Raw genomic sequence first — 22,227 nt, 5'->3', positions numbered from 1 at the left:
AAACTGCTTCCATACCAATAAGCTTGATATTGTTGTCTTCATCTAGCAACAGATTTTCTATCTTCAAGTCTCTGAAAGAAAGAAAATATTTTGAGTCAGTCTCCAAAATAATGAAGCAGCTTTGCCTGACTCCCATCAGGGTATGAACAAGGCTTGTCTATAATCAAATGTACAATGAAAGCAGCACACACAGTTCCACCGTGAAAGCAGAAAGCCCCATGCATCCTGCCCAAAATTAACAGTGCTTTCACACTCTGCTTCCCACCTATTCTTCAGGCACAAAATGACATTACAAGCACTTGTCAGTACATCCTGTAATTAACCAGGCTCCTCAAGTTCCTTAAGCACTGGAAGTTTACAGAAAACTTACAAACTGGAAACATTTTAAGTACGTTTTGGGAACTGGAGGTCGATTTCTCCTTGCTCCTCTCCAGCTGAGGGATAAACCTGAGATTTGAGGAATCAAATGTCCTGTGTCCACAGGAGAGACCAAACCCAGCCTGCTGTGAGCACCAAAACTCCTTGCAGAGATCACCACAGCCATTCCCACACTCCACAGGTAAAATCCAAGGCTGAGGGATGGAAATGGTTTGTCCAATGCCACTCAGAAAATAACCCCAAAAGCTCAAGCTGTGCAGCCTGAGCATTAAGCACAATGTGAAAAACCTAATTTTGGTTGCTGCACAGCCCGTTGTGTAGCTCTAGCAGTTGGCTAAGTCTTCACCACACTGATTTTTTGCCCCCATCCAGACAGGAAATATTTGGAACAGTCAGCACGCTGGGATATCCACAGAGATGCTTCTCCCAGCAGAAAAAAAAAAAGGGAAAAATCTGGATAATAAAGCCATCAGCTCTAATAATGGGAAGTCAGTGACACCCATGGTGTTTTGCCTTTGTAAGTGATGAAAGACACCTCCATCACAGATGGAGATATCAGCCTTCATAAAACAAGACAAGGAGCCCAACCAAAACAAGCCAAGCACTTCCACAAGGAGGGATCTCCTGTGAAAGAAAGACTGGGAGCCTTTTCCAAAATGTTCCTCTTTGTTTCATTTTCTGCTCGTGCTGGGTTTCAAACAAACAGAGGCAGAGGAGTGGGCACATGACCCTCACTTGATCAGGACCTGCACAGGAGGGATTTTCTGCACTAAAGGCAGAAGGTGAGGGGGGTTCTGACCCAGCCCCAGGGGTCCAACAGCAGGAGGGCCTGGAGCTGCTGGATGTGGAGGGGGAATGGCTTCAAAGTGACAGAGAATAGGGTCAGATGGGACTTTGGGCAGGAATTGTTCCCTGGCAGGGTGGGCAGGCCCTGGCACAGGGTGCCCAGAGCAGCTGTGGCTGCCCCTGGATCCCTGGCAGTGCCCAAGGCCAGGCTGGACAGGGCTTGGAGGAACCTGGGACAGTGGAAGGTGTCCCTGCCATGGCAGGGGGGGCACTGGGTGGGATTTAAGGGTCCTCCCAACCCAAACCCCTCTGTGATTCCATTCCAACCCCTCTGTGATTCCATCCCCTCCTCTGGCAATGTCCCAGGGCTTCCTGCACATCCTCCACAAGGCACTTCCCTGGCAGGGCAACCAGGGCTGCTGAGGAAGGTCTCAATCCAGGGACAGCCTGCCCTGCCAGACGGACTGGGATCAACTCAACCCCCTCCTGCTTCCCTCTGCTGCCAAAAATGGGCTCTGTGCTTCACCTCTCCCATCCTCACTGCTTGCAGGTGGAGCTTCTCACAAACCATCTCACTGGGCTCCAGGAAAATAGCAGGGCTGGGAGCTTAACAGCAGAGACTTAAAAAAAAAACCAGTCTGGGAAAGACAAAAAAGTACAAAACTATCCCCCCCTAAAACTCCAAATAAAACTGAAATCAACAGAAGCAATGCAATGCTCAGTACAGCACCTCAGAGCAAAGACAAAGAGCATTTGGAAGCTCTGAGTATATGAAATATTAGCTAAGAGGAAGCAAGACTTTAAAGGCAAGGAAAGGGGAAAAAAGCAAGCTGCAAGTTAAGGAGGAAAGACATCCAGGCAATCAGAATAACAAATGAGTGATGGGGAGGGGGGGGCTAACCAAAACACCAGAAAGGATATTTTAAAGGAGTCAAGGTAAAGAAACAAAAGGTAAATATTCCAGGGCATCTTAAAGGCATCAGAGGAAAAAGCTAGAAATGTAAATATTGCCTCAGCACAGAGTGCACTCAGGCCTGGTAAAGCTGTTTACCCATCTGCCTGTTCCCAGCAGATCTGCCAGGGTGGTAACTGAGCTAATGGTCCATCTGCACCACAGCTTCTGCCCACCCCAACAGCAAAACCCTCCTTTTTGGAGCACTGCCAGGAGCCAGCACAACAGGAGCTTTGCCACTGCTCTCTGTGTGGTGGCAGAGCCCAGATGCACTCCTGCTTTAGGACCCATCTCCCTGAACATCCCAAATGCCTTTTTGAGTCAGCTCTGTCCAATATAAACTTCAATTGTCTTTTACAAAAGGAGGCTCACCTGAGCTGCTCCTAGGTCTTGTGCTCCAGACCTTTCACCAACTTTCACTGAGTCTTATTTGCCTTTCATGTCCCAAACCCTTTATCCCACTGTGCATGAAATGCAGGCCTCCAAACACTTTTGGGGGCAATGGTGTTTCTTTTTCCCTGCAACAAAGCAGGAACTCTGGGTATTTTCAGTTTCCCTCCCTGAAGTAAATCTGATCTAGTTCCTTTACTGTCATAGCTCCTCAAAAAAAAACCCCAAACCAACAAACTCCACAAAAAAACCTAAAAACAAAACAAAACAAAAAAAAAAAACCCAAAAAAACCCCAAACCAACAAATGAAAACAAACAAAAAAAACCCCAAAGAAACCACAAAAAAAATCCAACAAAAAACCCAAACAAACAAACAAAAAATCCACCAAACAAGCAATAAAAAACCCCCAAAAAACAAACAAACAAACAAACAAAAAAACCTAACCCCCCCCATGACTACAGGATTATTTATGGGTTTTCCCCCCATAAGCCAATTCTCAGCATTCATTGCTGAAAAACTTAAATACAGTCTCAGGCATTAAATGCAAAAGGAACAAGAAGTGCCACCTCTGCCTAAGGGATTGGTTCCCTGCTGCTGGGACTGTCTAACTATGGGACAAATCAGTGAAATCTGGGAATAATGAAGGCAAGGAAGGCCAAGCTGCATTCCCACAGCAGATATTTCTGTCTCCTCAGCTCGTGGAGCTGGCAGCACACAGTTGGCATTCCCTGGATTTAAAATACACCATCTCTGTGGGCTGAGTTCCTTTGGGAGTTTGTTTTGCTGTGTTTGGGGCTGGTTTATCCCTTTGGACCACCCTGGAAACCCCAAGTGCCCCCAGAGAGGAACACAAGTGAATTCCTGGAGCAAGTGACCCCACGAGCTGCTCCCACAGCAGTTTATTCCACGCCATGGCAGGCTGCAAAAGGGAAGTTTTGCATTTCACACTTTGTTTCTTGTCTGGGGGAGGAAGGATGAGAAGGAAGGTTTCACCAGCAAGCAGCTGCACAGCAGCAGTGGCTGGCTGCTCGCCCCTGAATCTTATTTTTAATCACAGAAAATCACTTCTTAACCATCAAACCTCAAGGCCAAGCCTTGTGCAAGAGCTGGAGAGGTTGCAGAAATTCGGATTCATCATCACATTTATGTACCAATGCACATTTCAAAGGCTTTGATATCAAAATATTATTGATCCCAGCTCTTCTGCCACTGGATTCCACGTGTCTGCCTCTGTAAAAGAGGAATGTGGCCCACTGTCCTCACTAAAATGACATTTAGTTTGTCACAGCAGAGCACTCCAAGGGAGAATGGCCAAAGGTAGCTCTGAGATCTGAGATGAAGTAGAGAAGGAACCAGCTCTGTGCTTCAAAAGGAGAGTTTGCTCTGCAGAGCAGGACCTGTCACAAATATTGCAGCAGCAGCAGCCAGCCTGCTGGCACTGACAATTAAAGGCTGCAAGTTATCAAAGCCAGCATGTCAAACAGCAGGTCCCAAACCAGGAACCCTGTGGCACTCTGAGCAAACTGCAGCGTGTGGCATCCCCTAGCTCTGCCCACAGCTCCGGGGTTTTCATCTCCTTCAAACTCCTGACCTGCTTCTCATCACCAAACGGCAGTGGAAGGCAAAATCTGCTGCCAGGAGGGCAGGAAAAGGGGAATGCAGCCAGCCAGCTTTGCCACCAATACACCATTCAATGCTTCCCTCTGACAACCTGACAGTAATTGCACTGAATGGGACTGAGTTGTGTCAAAATGACTTTAAAAGGGTGGCTGAGAATTTCCTGTGGGATGCAGAGGCAAGCATCAAGGCTTTCACTTCATTTTCCCTGCTGTCTCTGTGCTCCCAGAGGGCTCACTGCTCATGCTGCTTTCTGACAGCACGAGGACCTGTGTAAACACCCTCTGCCAAGAGAAAGCTTCACCAGACCCTGCCATTTGGTTCTGTTTCCCTCTGGCAGAGGAAAAGATAAATATTCCCACCTGATTCACAGCTGAGCTCGTTGCAAGCATATTTTTAGCAGCTACCAACCAGCTCTCCTGATAGAGGGAAAGCAACCCAAATGATAACATGGAATTATAAATAGAAGAGTGGCATTTTGCTTTCAGTGAGCTCTGAACCCTGGGCACCCCTCACCAAAGATGCAGCAGCTTCTGCACTCTGGAACTTGCAGACTTCACCCACCTCAGCAGATGACACATTTAGAACTTTAAAATACATCTACACAGTCAAAAATTAGTTTGGGGGGTATTTTTACACCTCTAAATAAAAATGAAGTTTCTTGGGAGTTCTTTAATTTTAGGCTGCTCACACATCAGTGCCTCTTAACAAAAGCATGAACAAAAGCATTTCCACTGAATTCTGGGTGCCTGCCCTTGTCCAAAGAGCAGTGATCTGAGTGCTCCTCTGGGCTGTAAGCCACGCAGCTTTCTGAGCAATACCCATCAAAAAACACAGGCAAATTTCATGGAACTGTCATTCCATCTGGGCTTTTCCACCCCAGGTGGAACAGGCTAAGCCATCCACAGCACTCCCCAAACAACGCTGACAAAACCTGCCATTTCTTTGGCTTGCAATAGAACAAAAAAATGCCACCAAAAAGCTTTTCAGGGCCCTGCCCCATTCCATGGGAAGCATTTGGAGGGACAACCAGCAGCTCCTTTTCTGGCTGGGGATGCTGCAGTTTGCTCCACACGTGGCCAAGTGCAGCATCCCCGCATCACCAGGCACATGGAAGTGCTGGTATTTTTACCTGCTGCAAAAATAAAAATAACAACAACAACAATAACGGAACACTGCCACTGCAGCCAGGCAGAGAATGAATCAGACTCCTGCACTATTTTTTCCCTCCCTCAGTAGCTGATTGAGCAGCCTGTTTTTAGAGCTGCCACAGTCAGAGGCCCGAGATGCTGAAGGACAACTCCTGAGGTAATTGTTAATTTTCCTCCCTCACTTGCTCAGAGGGAGGCAGGAGGAGAAATCCAGATCACACCACCAGGGCTTTTCCTGCATCTCCACACTGCTCTTCACCCTTTGCTTGCAGAGGAAGGCAACTCATGGAATGGGTTAAGCCAGAGAAAATACTTGCAGATATGATTCTGTCAGTTTGGGCAGAATTAGACCTGCTCATTCACGGCGTGGGGGCCTCCCAAGGAGCAGCTCAGTGATGTGAGAAACAGGGTGGATGCAGGAAGGGGCAGGGATTAATTCAGGGCTGGACAGACAGAACTCAGCTGCCAGAGGAAGCCCAGCACTGTCACACTGCCCTCAGGGCTGCTGCTGCCTCCTCCCACAGCCTCTGCAGCTGTGCTAAGGGCACAGAGAGGGGAGGGGGCACAGCCAAACCTGCAGCATCCACAGGGGAACTCAGCATCCACAGGGGAACTCAGCATCCACTCAGGAACTCAGCATCCACAGGAACTCAGCACCCACAGGGGAACTCAGCATGCACACAGGAACTCAGCATCCACAGGGGAACTCAGCATCCACAGGGGAACTCAGCATCCACTCAGGAACTCAGCATCCACTCAGGAACCCAGCATCCACAGGGGAACTCAGCATCCACCCAGGAACTCAGCATCCACAGGGCAACTCAGCATCCCCACAGGAACTCAGCATCCACTCAGGAACTCAGCATCCACTCAGACACCCAGGCTCTCCCTGGCCCCAAAGCCTTGCCTCCTTCTCACCACCACAGCCTGTTGATTCCAGCCTGTGCTTAGGGAACAGGCTATTTTTGTACAGAATGTGGGTTTGAGTCCTCTCTGAAAGAGAACAGGATCAAAGCCAAGCCTGCCAGCCCCCTGTAAGTGCCTTGGCCACTGTGCAGAAGGTGAATTTTGCAGGGAGAGGAATTGCTGCTGCTGACCCAATCCTGCTCTTAAAACATGTTCATCTCTTCCTGCCTTGTTTTCCTCTGCCCATCTCAGAAACTTGATTTATTTCCTTTATCTCTGCCTCTCTTTAAATACTGGGTGTCAACTGATCTCTGAAAGCAGCAAGCAAACTTCTTCCTTCTCCCTGCCTCAAGCTGTGGGCTTAATAATTTAAAGAGATCAGCAGTTTTGAGGCTGACAGAGAACCTGGTGGCTGCTCAAATATTTCTATTACAGTGGCACCTGAACTGTAGCTGGAGGTGTGACCAGAGGCAGCCTGTGCACATGGCATTATCCCTGGTGGGTCACAGGGAACACTCAGAGACCCAGGACAAGGAAAAAAGCAGCTCTCAGAGCACATGGAGCTCCAGGGAGGCAGCTGCACCCACGCTGCACAGTGGTGGGCAGCTCAGCACACAGCTGGGCACAGCTGGAGGGAGGGGCAGGCTGTGGGCAGCTCCCCACCTCCTGAGCAGCCAGAGGAGCCCGGGAGCTGCAGAGCCAGATCCTGAAAAGCATTCAGATGTCTGGCTCCTGCAGCGTGCCCACAGAGCCCAGGAGGATGGATGGGGCCCACACAACTTGCTCAGCATCATATGGGAACTGTGTGGGAGTCCAGACTTAACACCAGCTGGCCCAAATTTAGAAAGCAGAGCCTCCTTCTTAGCACAGCTCCCTAAAAATACACCTAGGAACAGGAGAGCAGAGATGCTGGCTCCAAAGGCCCAGCCAGCCCACCACCCTCCTGTCTCCATGGCAGCAGAGAGCACAGAGAGGAGAAAGGTACAGGGACAGGCAGTCGCACGTGACATCTCCCCACTGCTGCTCAGGGGCTTCAGGCACTCTTCATTCATCAGCTTCCTCTCTGCTGAGCTTCTCCTGCTCCCCCAGGTGAGCTCCTAACTGCACAGCATCCCCCTGGCCAGGAGATGGATGCACATCCTGCTCACACACAGAGCTCAAGGAGTGGCTGGAAAATGCTTAAAATTAATAGTTATCAAAGCCAACATGTCAAACAGCAGGTACCAAATGAGGAGTCCTGTGGCACTCTGGGCAAACTGGATCGTGTGGCATCCCCCAACTCTGCCCAGAACACTGGAAAATGCTGGCAGGCACAGGGTGGGATTTTTGGGGTGTCCTGAGCAGGGCCAGGAGTTGGGCTGGATGATCCCTGGGGGTCCTTCCAACCCAGCATGTCCTGTGGTTCCGTGGATGAAGGTGCTAAGGAAGGAGGTGGTGCTGCACTGCAGCAGCTCTGGCTCTCTCCGTCCTGTGAGGCCCTGCCAAGGTGATGCACAAGTGCAAAGAGCAGGGAAGCAGGAGCCAGGGACTGCAGTGGTGCCACTGAGGCTTTGTGCCAGCCCTGGCAGTGCCAGGCTTTGGGCAAACCAGCCCAGCCCCCACACTGCTGTACTTGCACCAGTGGCACAAGAGATTGTACAAACACCTTCTGGAAGAAACAGTGAAATAATTCATTGTTTCCTCCTGCTCCCCTGTTGGAGCAGAGCTTTGGGGAGTGCTGGCAATGTTTACTGACACAGAACCACAGAACATCCCGGGCTGGAAGGGATCCATGAGGATGATGGAGCCCAGCTCCTGTGCTGGAGCTGCTGCTTTTGAGGAGCTGCTGATGCTCTCTGCAGGTACCGCTTAATGCCCAAGGGAAGAGCACCCAAACACCAGCACCAGGAGCAGCCACCAAGCTCTCAGGAGCACGAGGAACTCTTGCAGCAGCACTGGGAGGAGCTGGCAGCAGCTCCAGCAGCACAGGGGCTCTCCCAGCTCACCTGTGCACGACCCCAGCCCGGTGCAGGTGCTCCACGGCCAGGATGAGCTGCCGGATGTACTTGCGGGCTTCGTGCTCCTCCAGCCTCTTCTTCTCGTAGATCTTGTGCATCAGGTTGCCCCCGGGGCACAGCTCCATGACCAGGTAGTAGCTGTTCTCAGTCTCCAGGATGTCCAGCAGCTGGGCGATGTTGGGGTGGCGGATCATCTGCTGGATCTGGCCCTCGCGCCGCAGGTTCTTGGTGACATACGTGTCCTTCTTGGCCCTCTTCTTGTCAATCACTTTCACTGCCACCTAAGGAGGGAGCAGGACAGGGGGCTGTTAGCTGCCACATCGATCACTTGTTGCTCCAAGCCCGTATAAAGAGCCATTAGAAACACCCAGAAGTCACAAGGATGCCCCTCCCAGCTGGCACGCTGCAGGCACAGCTGCACGGGTCAGAGGAAGAAGAGCTGCTCTTCCAACCCCACTGACTGCTCCATCCTTTCCTTCCTTGTACAGTGACAGTCCAAAATCCCTGCAGGGAAAGCAGGGACAAAGGAGAGGGGACAGTCCCACTAACCACCCACAAACACTTGACAGCTTCAGGCTGGGCGTTCATTGCAGCTGCTTACTCAGAAAGCCTCCAGGCTGGTGTTTACAACTTTTAAGTGTTGCTTTTGGCTTTTCCTGCCTTCCAATACACGACTGGAGATGATATCCTCTCATTACAATTTCCTTAAACTACAGTCAAGTGTTGGCTTTGCATGATTTGCATAAAAAGGTACTGAGAAAAACAAAACCACCTTGGTACCACTCTCTTGGCACATTTCTTTCTTCTGCTTTTTCTCTCTCCTGGGAGCTTGGGACAAGGGCAAGGGGAATGGCTCCAAAATGCCAGAGGGAAGAGCTAGATGGGATATTGGGAAGGAATTCCTGGCTGTGAGGGTGCTGAGGCACAGGATGCCCAGAGAAGATGTGGCTGCCCCTGGATCCCTGGAAATGCTCAGGGTCATCTGCACCTCCCCTCTCTCTGCACCATGAGCACCTGGCAGCTGCACTGCTGACTACTCACATTAGAGACATCATTTAGCCATCAGACAAAACAACAGGTAAATCAGAGCTGGATTCAGCCCTTCTGAGAGCCCCAGGTGATTCACCAAGGAAACAGACTTAAATTAGTACATTCTTTCAGCTAATGAGGTGGGACTGAGCACAGAGGCTTGCATGGAGTATTTAGACAGCAAACAGGAGTTACTCTGGTGAGAACAAACAGATGCACAGGTCACACAAACACGAGATACCACACTGTACAGCTGGCAGCACAACAAAATCTCTGCAAAAGTTAAAAAAAAATATTAAAAGCTGGCATATATCACAGCTGCAAGGTACAAAACTGCTTCGTGGAGTGGTAGCAGTATGGAGCAGCAATCTGTTACTCATATAGGCAAGGCACCCCTAATTCACGGGCAGAAAAAAGCACATTATAATGCCCACGTGTGCTGCTCAGCTGTGGGGGTGCAGCAACATCCTGCACACAGAGGACAGAGCCAGCCATGGAGGACACCTCCACCACCACCAAGAATTGGCTTTCTGTGCCTTAAGGACAAACTTTTCCCCTAATTTGGACACTTGCCAGGCACCAATCCCAGCACACAAGCAAGGCAGCGTGGGATTCACCCCAGCTCTGAGCCACCTTCCCCCCTTCCCTCAGGTCCAAGAGATCCCCCTGCCCAGCTGGCAGAGCTGGCCAAGGTGGGAACAGCAGATTTGCTCCAGCAATACCCAGTTCTAGGGATCAAACTCTGCACAGAGGTACCCCAGGGCTGACTTAGCTGAATACCCCTGATTTTGAGTTCAGGTAGAGCAAGGGAAGAGAGGACCAAATGTGCCCAGGCACACTTAACACACAGAGCCTCCTGTGCAGGGTGGATGTGTGTGCAAGCACCTGGAAATTTCATTCATGCAGAAGGGGAAAAGCGTTTGGGAGAGAAAATACTGTAGATGTTGGGTAATCATCAAACAAACACACGGGGGCTTTCACAGCCCACTCAAGACATGCCAATTACTCAGCTCTGCTCTCCCAAGCTTCAAGGAGGGGCTCTTTGTCTCTGTACCATGCCTAACTCAAGTCTCCTGACTCGAGTTCCTGGCCAACACTGGCACAGAAATAAAAAAATAAATTATAAAGCAAGCAATTACTCTCAATATGTAGCAACAGTGGCTCTTGACATTCTGCTTTTGGCTAAAGCTCTGCTGTGTAAATAGATAAATGGCTCAGGTTATTCTGTGTTATGAGATACAAAGATGAGTAATAGCCCATATTTTTGGTTCCTGAGTCCTAGAATCACACTGTTGGAATGAATTACTTTCCTGAAGGTTCTGCTGTGACACATCAGATGAGCAACTGCTGCTCCTCTCCAAAAACCCTCCAGGTTGGGCTAAAGCCCGCAGGAGCCTGGGCTAGGGCAGGGCCAGCAGCTCTGCTCTGCCTGGAGGAGAGGCTGCAGGGCAGAGGGGCTGCAGCTCCACGTGTGCCAGGCACGGAGCAGAACGTGTCCCCCTGGCACGGGCACGGGGACACTGCCAGCTCCTGCCCGGGGATGCTCCAGAACCCCAGCCAGACACAGGCGGGGGAGGCCGGAGCTGCCTGCCACCAAACTGCACAGAAACGCTCCCAGCAAGGCCCCCAGGGGAAAAAATAAACCTGGGAAGAAACGGCTTCGAGGAGCAAACGTTGCCTGGAGAAATCTGGGAGCCGCTGCCAGCGGAGATGACACTTTTTGCACGCCCTCTGTCCGCAGCGTGGAACGGCCACGAGGCAGGGAAGGGGGGGTCACACTCGTCCTGGGGGTGTCCCCATCCCTGTGGCCATCCAGGAGGCACCAGCTCCTGTTGGGCAGCTCCCCAGACCTGCTGCTGAGGGCAGGAGGAACCTCCAGGTGCTCAGCGAGAAATCCAAGCCATCCTCATCCCTCTGCCACCCAAGCAACACTTGGGAAAACCCAGCTGTGCTCCTGCAGGGATTAGCTTGCCCAGAGGGCAGTTTAGCTCTGCTGCTTCCCTCACTCTGAGCTCCTGAGCTATGCCCAGGTCAGATTCCTGCAAAAACAACTGCAGGAGCACTCCCACTGCAGCGGCCCCAGCTCGGCAGATAATGTTCTGACAAGTTTAACTCTGCAGAGAACAGGGGACGGCCTTGCAAAATCAGGGTGTGACATTTTGAGGGCTTTTGAAGAGCTCTCCCCACTTACCCAGCAGCCTGGATTGTTTCCTTCTGCGAGTTCTGAGCCGGAGAGGGAGGCAGCTCCTGCTGGCTGCTGCCAAAGGGAGCTCAGCTCAGCTGAGAGCAAACTGGCTGGAAAAAGAATCCAGCAAGAACTGTGGGATTTGGCCAGGAGACCAACAGAGCACCAGAGAAGCAGCTCCAACTATCAAAGGGACTATTTCACTGTTGGAGGGACAGCCCCCTGCCTTTTTCCTCCTTTTTTTTTCCCCCAGGGTCTCCTTCTGGCAGAGCTGCCTGCCATGGTGCCAGCACGGCAGCAGCACTGACACCCAGCACCATCCTGGAGCATCCTGCCCATGCCAAGGCAGCTCAGAGCTGGCAAAGAGAGCTTGGGCTTCTGCACCCAAATCACAGACTTGGGCTTCTGCACCCAAATCACAGACTTGGGCTTCTGCACCCAAATCACAAACTTGGGCTTCTGCACCCAAATCACAAACCTTTACTGTCCAGTTTGACCTCAGCCAGGAGAATGAGACAAAGAGCCAGACCGCAGAGAGACTTTGCAGCCATCAGTACTGCAAGTCCATCTCCAGCTTTTTTCTTTTTGCTCTTCTTGGGCTTCTATTGCTGCCCAAGGCAGCAATAAATTCAGTTTCTTTCCTCTCTTATTTCCAGCCATAGCTGTCTGGCTTCACTTGCAGCTTGCTTTGTATTTACCACTGTTCTCACCACAAGAATCTGAGCTCCCTTTTCAAAAGCAGCTGGTGATTTTGGGTGGCCAATTCAAATCACATTAAACAGACCTAACTCTGAAGCCTGCACAATTGTCAGCACAGCCCCAAAATCAACCCCTCCAAGGACGTCTCTTTGTGGGCAATCACCCAGCCAGGCACAGAACAAGTTGTTCATCACAACCGAATCCAAGGACTAGAAAATGCCAATTTCATTCTCTGGGTAGAGTTTATTCTTTTCTCTAACTGCTACAGCTTAGCAAATTTTACAGAGCAGTAAAGGAATGTGGGCTTTTTATGCAGCAAGTTCCAGTGTCTTAGGAAATAAAGCACTGCAGAAAAGGGTGTTTCAGCATCTGCTCTAACTGTGGTAAAATCAGCAATCAGGAAAGGTAGGGAGGAGTCTCTGCTGCTGAAATATTTTCTTTTAAGCCAAGAGTTCGGGGTGTAGCAGTGCACGAGCCCAGCTGCTGCAGACGAGGCAGGATAAACGTCCCAGCAGGCAGAAGGCCACTGGCTCTGCTGGCAGGCCAGAGCCAGCCAGGAAAGCTGGGAATCAGCCCCTGAGGACACAGAAACTCCTCCAGACAAGAGCAGCTCTCAGTACATTCACTCATGTGCTTTGCACTCCTGCTAGCCCGGAGGGAAAGAATCTGATTGCCAGGGGGTGAAAACAGCATCCCACCAATTCCCTGCAGCCCAAACATGACAGAAAGGGGTAGAAAGGGACTCAGGAGGACTTCAGATAAGCAAATGAACCTAAAGCCTCTTGGTGCCACAGCCAACTGAAACATAATCCCCAAAAGCATAAGCAGGATGTATTTGGTAGGAAAGGAAAGGTATTAATGACACCTGTCCGAGGCACTGGGGGCTATTATTGGAGTGCTCTATCCAGTTCTGGTGTATCCAATAATTAAAAATTATGCTGAAGTCTTGGAAAGAGTTCTGAGAAGAGCTTCAGAACAGTCTGAGGTCCTAGAGCTGTTAGCTGTAGTTACTGACTGAAGCTCAAAATGAATGTTTAATTAAGAGAATGCCAAGCACTGACTCGATGATTTCCTGCAAGCACCTGCATGGGGGAAAGATTTCTGATAAGAGAAAGCTCTTCAACAAAATTAAAATGCACATCCCAAAAGGTAAATTGGGCTGTTCCTCTTCAACATTCTGTTACCTCACATCATATTTATGGGGAACTTTGTGCCATGTTCCACAGGCAGCTGTGATTATCCTTCCCTGGGGCTCTGCTCTGCTGTTTCCATAGAGCCAGCTGCCCTTTCCCTCTCATCTCCTGTTCCTCCTTGTCCAAACAGGGACAGACAGACATATCCTGGCCTCTCAGCATCCCTGGAACAGCCAGGCTTTCACAGCTCAGGCACCAGCAGGAGATGCTTTGGAGGCAGGTGGGCTGACACAGCCACTCTGAAAAGAAACCCCCATAAAACACATTTCTCCTTGGTCCTACGAGTCCAAAGCAGCAGCATCTGTACCAGGCACAGATTCCAGAGCCTGCCTGGGGAGCAGGAACCCAGAACAACCCCATCCATGGGGAGGAACTTGGGCTATGGCTTATCTCGAGGGGGTCACAGTGGGGATCTGTCTGGCCTTTGGCAGAAAGAAATCACTTCCAGCAACCTTTCAGTGCCCTCCTGGTCGGCTGATTAATGGGCAGCCCTGAGGGAGGGCTGCGCATTTTTACCTCCCTGGCCTCTCAGGATATCTGCACGAGTCAAGAGAGATTACACAGAGACTGATGGAAGTAGTGGTGGCAGAAAGCCAGGCACAGACATCCACGAGGATGCACTAAGAGCTTCCAGGAGAAATCCTTACAGATCCCTGTCAAAAGCAGCCTCCAGGCCGGAGACATTTCCTGCAAGGAGCACTCTTGTCTCTGAGTGCCTGGGACAGATGGGTTTGCCTTGCAGAAATATCCTTCTGCTGTCCAAAATCTCCCTGTTTTCTCAAAAAAGGGCTCTTTGACCCCCACTCCTAAGGAAGACTGACAGGACAAAACACTGCAGGAAAGCTCTAAACTCAAGGTGGGAGCAGCAGACTTTCCAAAGGGAAAATGAGCCACAGCTCACCCTCCTAACACCAGCAGCCAACATCTTCCCATCTCCCTGCTCGTGGGGTGTGTTTCCCATTAAACAGCCCCTGCTCCACATTTTAGCAGAGCTGGAGTTAAGGAAGGCCAAGTGCCCCTTAATGCCAACTCAGCTCTCTGGCTTTAGGGAAGAGAAAACCCAACAAGCCCATCCCCTGAGCCCCTGCTCTTGAGGCCCAGGTAATACCCTCCTTTGTAGTGATTTAGAACACAGCACATAAAACATTTACAACTGCCAGGAGCCAGGAAAAAAGTGTCTCCAGGAAAGATTTTCTATATAAATAATACGCTCTCTCCCTCAGCTCTGTGGACATTATTCACAGAAAACGAATTTATTCTCTGAAAAAAAAAATAAAAAAATGTTTCCATGACAATCTTCCACAACAGACAGAGAGCAAAGGAACTTTATTTTATATAACTTGGCTTTTTTTAGTTCTCTTTGTTGCAGTGGTTTTCCTCGCTGTGCTCTGATCTCACATGGCAAATGAGAAGCACCGTGGGTGCAGCACCAAAGGTGCTGAACCCAGAGCAAACACTGACACAAAAGGAGACTTTGCTCAGCTTTTGTGAATTTTTCCCGGGTGGTTTCCCTGGGATGGCTCCTCCCAGGCCCTTTCCATGAGGATGAGGTCTGACCCTGCTCTCTGCCAGCACTGCCAGAGCCCAGGTGACAGCTCAGGGACCAGCAGGAGATGCTTTGGAGGCAGGCAGGCTCACACAGTGCCCCCACCCAGCCTCTCTGAAAAGAAACCCCCACAAAACACATTTCTCCTGGGTCCTACACGTCCAAAGCAGCAGCATCAGTACCCCACACTGCCAGGTGAGCACCAGCCCTGCCCCAGTTCACCTCCTGGCTGACACATCCCCACTCTTGGCTCTGGGCAGCCTGGATGCCTCTCATGCCCTGGAGAAGCAGCAGAGCCAGCTGTGAACCCCCAGCTCAGAAACCTTCAGCTCGTTCCTGTGCCTCTGCCCTCAGCAGCTCGGGGTTCAGGCAGGCTGTCACAGCTCAGCCACCACAAGGTTTGTGACCCTGCTCTCCTGCCAGGGTGACATCCTCGTGCTGCTCATCAACAACCTCCCCTTTCCCAGCTCCCGAGGGCAGAGATGCTGCGTCTGCTGAAATGCAAGGAGCTGCAGCCTGCAGGTGACTGCTGCCACAGGAGACAGAGGCACAAGGCAGAGCTGCTCTCGCTGCCAGGACCTTCACATGCCTCTGGAGACGGGCACACAGCTCTACCAAACCAGTTAAAACCACCAGACCTGCAGGAACAAACGTGGGGATCCAGATGTGAGCGTCACCCGGCGTCAGCTCAACCCCAACCGCTGCATCCTGCAAGGGTAACAAAAAAAAAAAGCAGCACGCTGCTGACAGGAGGCATCCTCAGAACTGCTGAGTGCAAACCTGGAAGCAGATTATCTCAAGAGGATAAGGAGCTGCCACATGTGCATCCCTTCAGCTCACTGCAGAACAGGCTGCCTCATGGAGAACACGAAGGGAATCTTTCTGGAAGTCAGACTGTGCATAAATGAACAGGCTCCTGGCCCAGCCCAGCTCATTCCTGCTCCACACAGGACAGGGACAGAGGGAAGAGCACGGCTGTAAACCCAATTTTCACCTGGTTGTTCTCAAGGCTGAGCAGCACATCAGCTCCACTCTGCCTTCTGCTGCAGCTCTGCCAGCTCCATCTCACCCGGCAGGGAACACCCCAGTGACACACCAGCCTGGTCCTGCCCTCCAGAACCTTCCCTGGAGCGTGCGTGGAGCACGAATTCTGACCCAAAAAGTAGAAAAGCTGCGAAAGCCAACACCTAGGAGCAAGGAAATGTCAAAATGCAGGCTGCAGAAACAGCCTGGCTTTGTTTCCTCGGTGCACGAGATTGAGGGTGGCACATCAGGCAGGTGCAACAGTTGGCAGCTCTTTAATAAAGGGGAACAGATCCTGGAAAAAGCCACCCTGTGGATTCACAGTCAGGGCTTTTCAAAATAAGCTTTTCATTTAAAAAAAAAAAAAAAATTGGATGGAGATAAAATCTGAAAATATGTTGAACAGGTAAAGATAAAATGACTAAACGTAAGTGAGAGAACAAACCCATCCAGGAAACTGATATACGAGTATCACTGCAGGAAGAAAAAAAACCAGATCAAATTTCAAACTGCAATCCTGCAGCTTTGCCCTCTGATGCCCTGACAACAATGAAGGTCTCACAGTTCTACCTGCAGCCTCACAACACCTGGGAGGGAGGAAGGAGGAAAAGGTTGAACTGAAAGACCTGCAAACACCCTAGAAAATCAACTTTTGTCTGCAGTGAGGCAGCCTGCTGACCCATGTGCTGGGCAGGATGGCTTGAAAGTGACAGCCCAAAACTCAGAAAGGGTAAAGCCACAGGCAGAAATCCTGGAACTGTACATGGGGATGTACCCAAAAGTCACCAAGTCTCCTTTCCCTGCAACCTGTGGTGAAACAGGCAGGGAAAGGGCCAATTTACTCCTGGCAAAATTAACTCTGTGGCACAAAGAGGCATTTCCAGGTCTCTGCAGGGAGGCTGCTCTGCACCTCGTGGAGGGGGGGGCTCAAATATGCCTTTTCTTTGCATTTTTTCTCTGCCTCTTTAATAAAGAAATGCATTCTGAACGTGAACTCTTCAGTGAAAAGGCCACTTTTAATATTAATTGCTTTTCCTCCATAGCAAAACTGGTAAATTGTATTTTTAGCCACTGCTTCCCACTGTTGCTGAAAGGCTCTTGACTAAGTGTAACTAAAAAAGCACCTTGTTCCAGCTCAACAATAGCACTGGAGGAAATTATAAACAAAGTTTTCCCTGGATGAGAAATCAAATGAGTCAATTTGCCTCACTGACTTTTTTTTTTTTTAATTTTTTTTTTTTTGTAGTGCCAAAGATTACACCTAAAAGCAGCTCCATATAATCTTGGCTCAGGTTTGTTTACAGGAACTTTGGCTCATGAATTGTCAGCGTGCTGCCACCCCACAATGCTGCTCAGAGTTATTGGGACAGCAGCACAGAAAACAGAGTGTGATAACAGAGCCTCTCACATCACCCCACCACAGCGACGGCAACGCGCTCTCAGCTCCCTAAGAATGCAAAAAATAAGTGTATTTTTCTAAAACTACACCTCTTTTTGTAAAAATATCTGTCTTTATGAAGGAGAGAGATCTCCTTGCCTGATCCCCATCACCCAGAGAATGACTTGGAGCAATCCAAGAGCACACAGGCTCCCGAAGTCACCCAGCCACAGCTCTCTCACAATTTCAAGCCAAATTGGCTTGTTCTTCACAGAGGAGCTGTGTTTCCTTAGGATTAGCACTAAAGACTGCCTGAGTGGAGCTGAGAAATCAGCCCTTTACCCCAAAATGTCAGATTACAGCTGCGATATTCCATTCCAAAGCCAGGGGAAGAACCATCTGCCCAAGATTCTCCTGCCCTTCATTGCATCAGGCCCCACCAAGGGCTTTTCCAAGCCCAGGAAACAACATGCCAAAAAAAAAAAAAAAAAAAAAATACCACTGTGGCAGCACAAACCACCAGCAGCACCGTGAGAGGTGCGGGATGGAGTCCAGAGGTAAAATCCTGGGAAGGGAAGGTTTAGAAACCTGGGGAAGGAAAGGTTTAAAATGCTGACCTCAGCTCACCCTCCTGAGCTGGCAGGAGCTGCTGAGCCCCATCCCACACAGGTCACCCCAGGGGCACCTGCTGGAGGAGCCTGGCCCTCAGAACACCCTGCCATCCTCCTGCAGAGCTCTGCAGCTCCCAGGAATGCCAGCGGGAGGTCATGGCAGATTTTGGGCACCCGCCTGGCATCGCCTCGAGCCTGCACAACGCCTGGAGCCAGGGCCGTGGATCCCAGCCTGGCTGGGGGCCCATTAATCCAGGGATTTCGTCCCCAAACACACCATTTTCTGAGACATTAACTCCTCCAGAGTCGCTAAAGTCTGCTGCAAATCCAAACCTGTTGGGCCCCCCTACTGAAGTGTGACATTTCAGTGACCCCAGGGGCCCGGGCTCTGCCAGAACAGCTCCCAGACAGCAGGGCAAGGCTCTGCTTCAGGGAATCCTCCTGAATTTGGGCAGTGCCCTTGGCTCAGCACAACCAAGGCTCTGCTCTAGGGAATCCTCTTGGATTTAGGCAGTGCCCTTGGCTCAGCACAACCAAGGCTCTGCTTTAGGGAATCCTCCTGAATTTGGGCAGTGCCCTTGGCTCAGCACAACCAAGGCTCTGCTTCAGGGAATCCTCCTGAATTTGGGCAGTGCCCTTGGCTCAGCACAACCAAGGCTCTGCTCTAGGGAATCCTCTTGGATTTAGGCAGTGCCCTTGGCTCAGCACAACCAAGGCTCTGCTTTAGGGAATCCTCCTGAATTTGGGCAGTGCCCTTGGCCCAGCACAACCAAGGCTCTGCTTCAGGGAATCCTCTTGGATTTAGGCAGTGGCCTTGGCTCAACAGTGGCTTTACAGACAAAAATCTGCCCCAGACCATGGAAGTGGGGACAGCGTCAGGCTCTTAAGGAGTGACCTTCCCTTCCTGGGAGGAGCAAGGTGGCAATGGGACCAGGAAGAGAAGAGCCTGGTGCTGGAGAGCAGGGATGCTCTGCTGGCATGGATGGGTGGGTGGATGGATGGATGGATGGATGGGTGGATGGATGGATGGATGGATGGATGGATTGATGGATGGATGGATGGCACGGGAGGATGCTCTGGTGGAAATGATCAAGGAATGGCTGAAATCCACAGCCAGGGGCAGGGCTCTGTCCCCCCAGGAGCAGCTGCCAAGAGGCCACCCCTGCTCTGTGGCCAGCAGGCACTTGTGTCCCCATGCCACCATCCCCACCCCTGGAGGCTCAGCCTCCTGCTCTGCCAGGAAGGAGCTGGGTGAGCAGATGTTTCCCTTCTCCCCCGTGGTGGGCTCCATGTGGGACATGACTGGGGCCACACCAGAGGATGTGCCCAGGAGAGCAGAGGGTCCAGCAGGGTGAAATCCTCAGTGGGATGGGCAGCACTCCCCCCCGGGCTCAGAGGGACCTCAGCCAAGCAAATCCTTAATAACTCTTCTCTCCCACCCTTAACTCGAGCTCATCCACAAACAGCTGGGCTTGAGGAGGTGGATTTCTGGGAGGTGGGCATTGGGTTCGTCAGTTTGGGATGCGTGGCTGGTCCTTCAGGCAGTGCCACAGCGCAGGGTTGGGTCAGGCAGAGCTCAGAGATGTCCCTGCCTGCCCCCAGGGATGGACAGGGCTCGGCAGGAAGGAAGGAAGGGTGACTCGCTGAGCTCTGCCTGTCACTTTGTCACGGCGTGTGTTATTGGAGACACCGAGGGAGAAAAAAACCGAGTCAGGCAGCAGACCTGGGAGCTGAGACAGAGGGGTGTGTGGTGGCTCTTTTTTATTTTTTTCCCCTCTTAACAGACTGAGATAAATGTAGCAAGCCCAAAACGTGGAGGTGGGGAGGACGTGTGTGTGCATGTGCCTTTTATCAAGCGCAGGATCATTGGATGTTTCTGTTACCAAGGAGAAGCACACGCTTGGTAACAGAGCAGAGCAACATTTATTTTTTTTTTTTTTTGCATTCCTAGACGATAATATTCACAAACCTTATCATTTTTCACACGATGAGATTCTCAGAGCCCCATATGAAATTTCTCTCCGTGACAAATTTACCGGAATGAAAAAACAACTGCCCGGGAGTGCAGGAATGCCATCAGCGACAGGGAAGGACACCACCACAGCCCCACCGCCCCGGGGAGGCTCCAGCAGCGACCCTGCTGGGAGGGAACCCCTGCCAAGGGACACAGGAGAGGCAGAATCCCAGAGCTCACAGAATCCCAGAGTCACTGCGGCTGGAAGAGACACCGAGTCCGGGCTGTGCCCCTTTCCCAGCGCGGAGCGCTGAATGTCACCTCCAGGCATTCCTGGGACACCTCCAGGGATGGGCACTCCAAACCGCCCTGGGCAGCCCCTGCCACTGTTTAAAACCCTTTTTCCATGAGGAAATTCCTGCTGATGTCCACCCTGGCCCAGCCTGAGGCCGTTCCCTCTCCTCCTGTCCCTGTTCCCTGGAGCACAGCCCGACCCCCCGGCTGTCCCCTCCTGTCAGGAGTTGTGCAGAGCCACAAGGGCCCCCCTGAGCCTCCTTTTCTCCAGGCTGAGCCCCTTCCCAGCTCCCTCAGCCCCTCCTGGGGCTCCAGCCCCTTCCCAGCTCCCTCAGCCGCTTCTCACAGCACTTGGAAGTTGTGTGGATAAACAAGAGCAGCACAACTCTGTCGGGGGCTCGGGGGGCTCGTCCTCGCTGGCTTCGCCGCCCAGCCAAGCCCCTGATAACGCTGTCACCCTGTCCTGCTGATGGGCAGGAGCCTCCGCCCAAGGGCTCCGGACAAAACCCAAAAAGCAGAGCCCCTGCACGGACTGTGCCGAGCGGCACGCTGGGGGAGAGCCATGCGGGCTGCAGCTGCGAACACATCTGCCGTGCGCTGTACCGACAGCAGCAACACGAGCGTCACCAAAAACCCAGAAAAAGTGAGCAAACCAAGGGGGGGGAAGGTGTTAACATTAAAGGAAAAGCAGACAGGACAAGGCAGCCGAAGTAGTGCAAGAGGGAGGCGAGGCTGCAGCGCGGGAAGCTCCGCGGGAGAGCGCCCGGCGGAGCCGCGGGGACTCGGGAACGGCAGGAGCGGGATGAGTGGAGCCGAGGGGGCTCCTCCATCCTCCGAGGGGCTCCTCCACCTCAGGGGGGCTCCTCCATCCTCCGGAGGGCTATTCCATCCTGCCGGAGGAGCCCCACCATCCTCCCGGGGGCTCCTGCATCCTGCCGGAGGAACTCCACGATCCTCATGGAGGGCTCCTCCACCTTAGAAGGAACTCTTCCATCCTCCCGGGGGGCTACTCCGTCCTGCCGGAGGAGCTCCACGATCCTCCCGGGGAGCTCCTCCACCTCAGGGGAGCTCCTCCATCCTCCCGGGATGGCTACTCTATACTCCGGGGGGGCTCCTCCATCCTGCCCGAGGAGCTCCACCATCCTCCCTGGGGGGCTCCTCCATCCTCCTGGGGGGCTCCTCCATCCTCCCGAGGAGCGACACCATCCTCCCAGGGGCTCCTCCATCCTCCTGGGGGGCTCCTCCATCCTCCCGAGGAGCGACACCATCCTCCCAGGGGCTCCTCCATCCTCCCGGGATGACTACTCTATCCTCCGGGGGGCTCCTCCATCCTGCCGGAGAAGCTCCCCGATCCTCCCGGGGGGCTCCTCCATCCTCCCGAGGACTCACCCTCCCGGCCGGCAGGGACTGAGCGCAGCCCGCTCACCGGCCAGCCCCCCGTTCTCCCCCGTTCTGCCCCGGGGGGGCTCCCGGAGGCGGCGGTACCTTCTCTCCGGTGATCACATGCAGCCCCTCGCGGACCTTGGCGAAGGATCCCTCTCCCAGCTTCCTGCCGATCAGGTAGTTGCCGACCCTCTTGGTGTGCTGGAAGTCGCGGAGCCGCTCCCGGGGCGCGGCGGCGCTCAGCCAGGCGGCCAGGAAGGAGCCGCCGTCCGCCGCCGCCCGCCCGCCGCCACGGCCGCCGGCTCGCCCAGGAGCCCATCGCCCGCCGCCGCCGGCATGCCCGGCTCCGCCTGCCCTGCCCTGCCCTGCTCCGCGCGGCGTCCCCGGGCCGCTCACCGAAGTTGCAGCGCGGCGGAGGGACCGCGGGGCGGAGCGGACTGCTGGAGCGGGAGGAGCGGAGCGGGGCTGAGCGGGGCGGGTGGAGCTGAGCCGGGCGGAGTGGGGCTGAGCCGGGCGGAGCGGGCGGAGCTGAGCCGGGCGGAGTGGAGCGGAGCGGGCGGAGCGGGGCTGAGCGGGCGGAGCTGAGCCGGGCGGAGTGGAGCTGAGCCGGGCGGAGCGGGGCTGAGCCGGGCGGAGCGGAGCGGGGCGGGTGGAGCGGAGCTGAGCGGGCGGAGCTGAGCCGGGCGGAGTGGAGCGGGGCGGGCGGAGCGGGAGGAGCGGAGCGGAGCTGAGCCGGGCGGAGTGGAGCGAAGCG

At 52.8% G+C, this 22,227-nt stretch overlaps 1 protein-coding gene across 1 annotated transcript in view; it reads right to left on the bottom strand.

Annotated features, from left to right (window-relative positions):
• The window catches only part of HUNK (hormonally up-regulated Neu-associated kinase), a 43,379-nt gene extending 21,423 nt beyond the window's left edge, over positions 1–21,956 (bottom strand). Inside the window, 4 exon segments of the mRNA XM_041420983.1 lie at positions 16–71; positions 8,167–8,459; positions 21,576–21,766; positions 21,769–21,956. Of these exon segments, the coding sequence (XP_041276917.1) occupies positions 16–71; positions 8,167–8,459; positions 21,576–21,766; positions 21,769–21,811 (583 nt within the window). The 5' untranslated portion in view covers positions 21,812–21,956.
• Between the last annotated feature and the right edge of the window lie 271 nt (positions 21,957–22,227).

This window comes from Onychostruthus taczanowskii, unplaced genomic scaffold (assembly GCF_017590055.1).
Source record: "Onychostruthus taczanowskii isolate IOZ18803 unplaced genomic scaffold, ASM1759005v1 scaffold67, whole genome shotgun sequence".
In the NCBI taxonomy this organism is placed as follows: Eukaryota; Metazoa; Chordata; class Aves; order Passeriformes; family Passeridae; genus Onychostruthus; species Onychostruthus taczanowskii.
The sequence above is the reverse complement of the archived record's forward strand: the minus strand, read 5'-3'. Positions and strand labels throughout refer to the sequence as shown.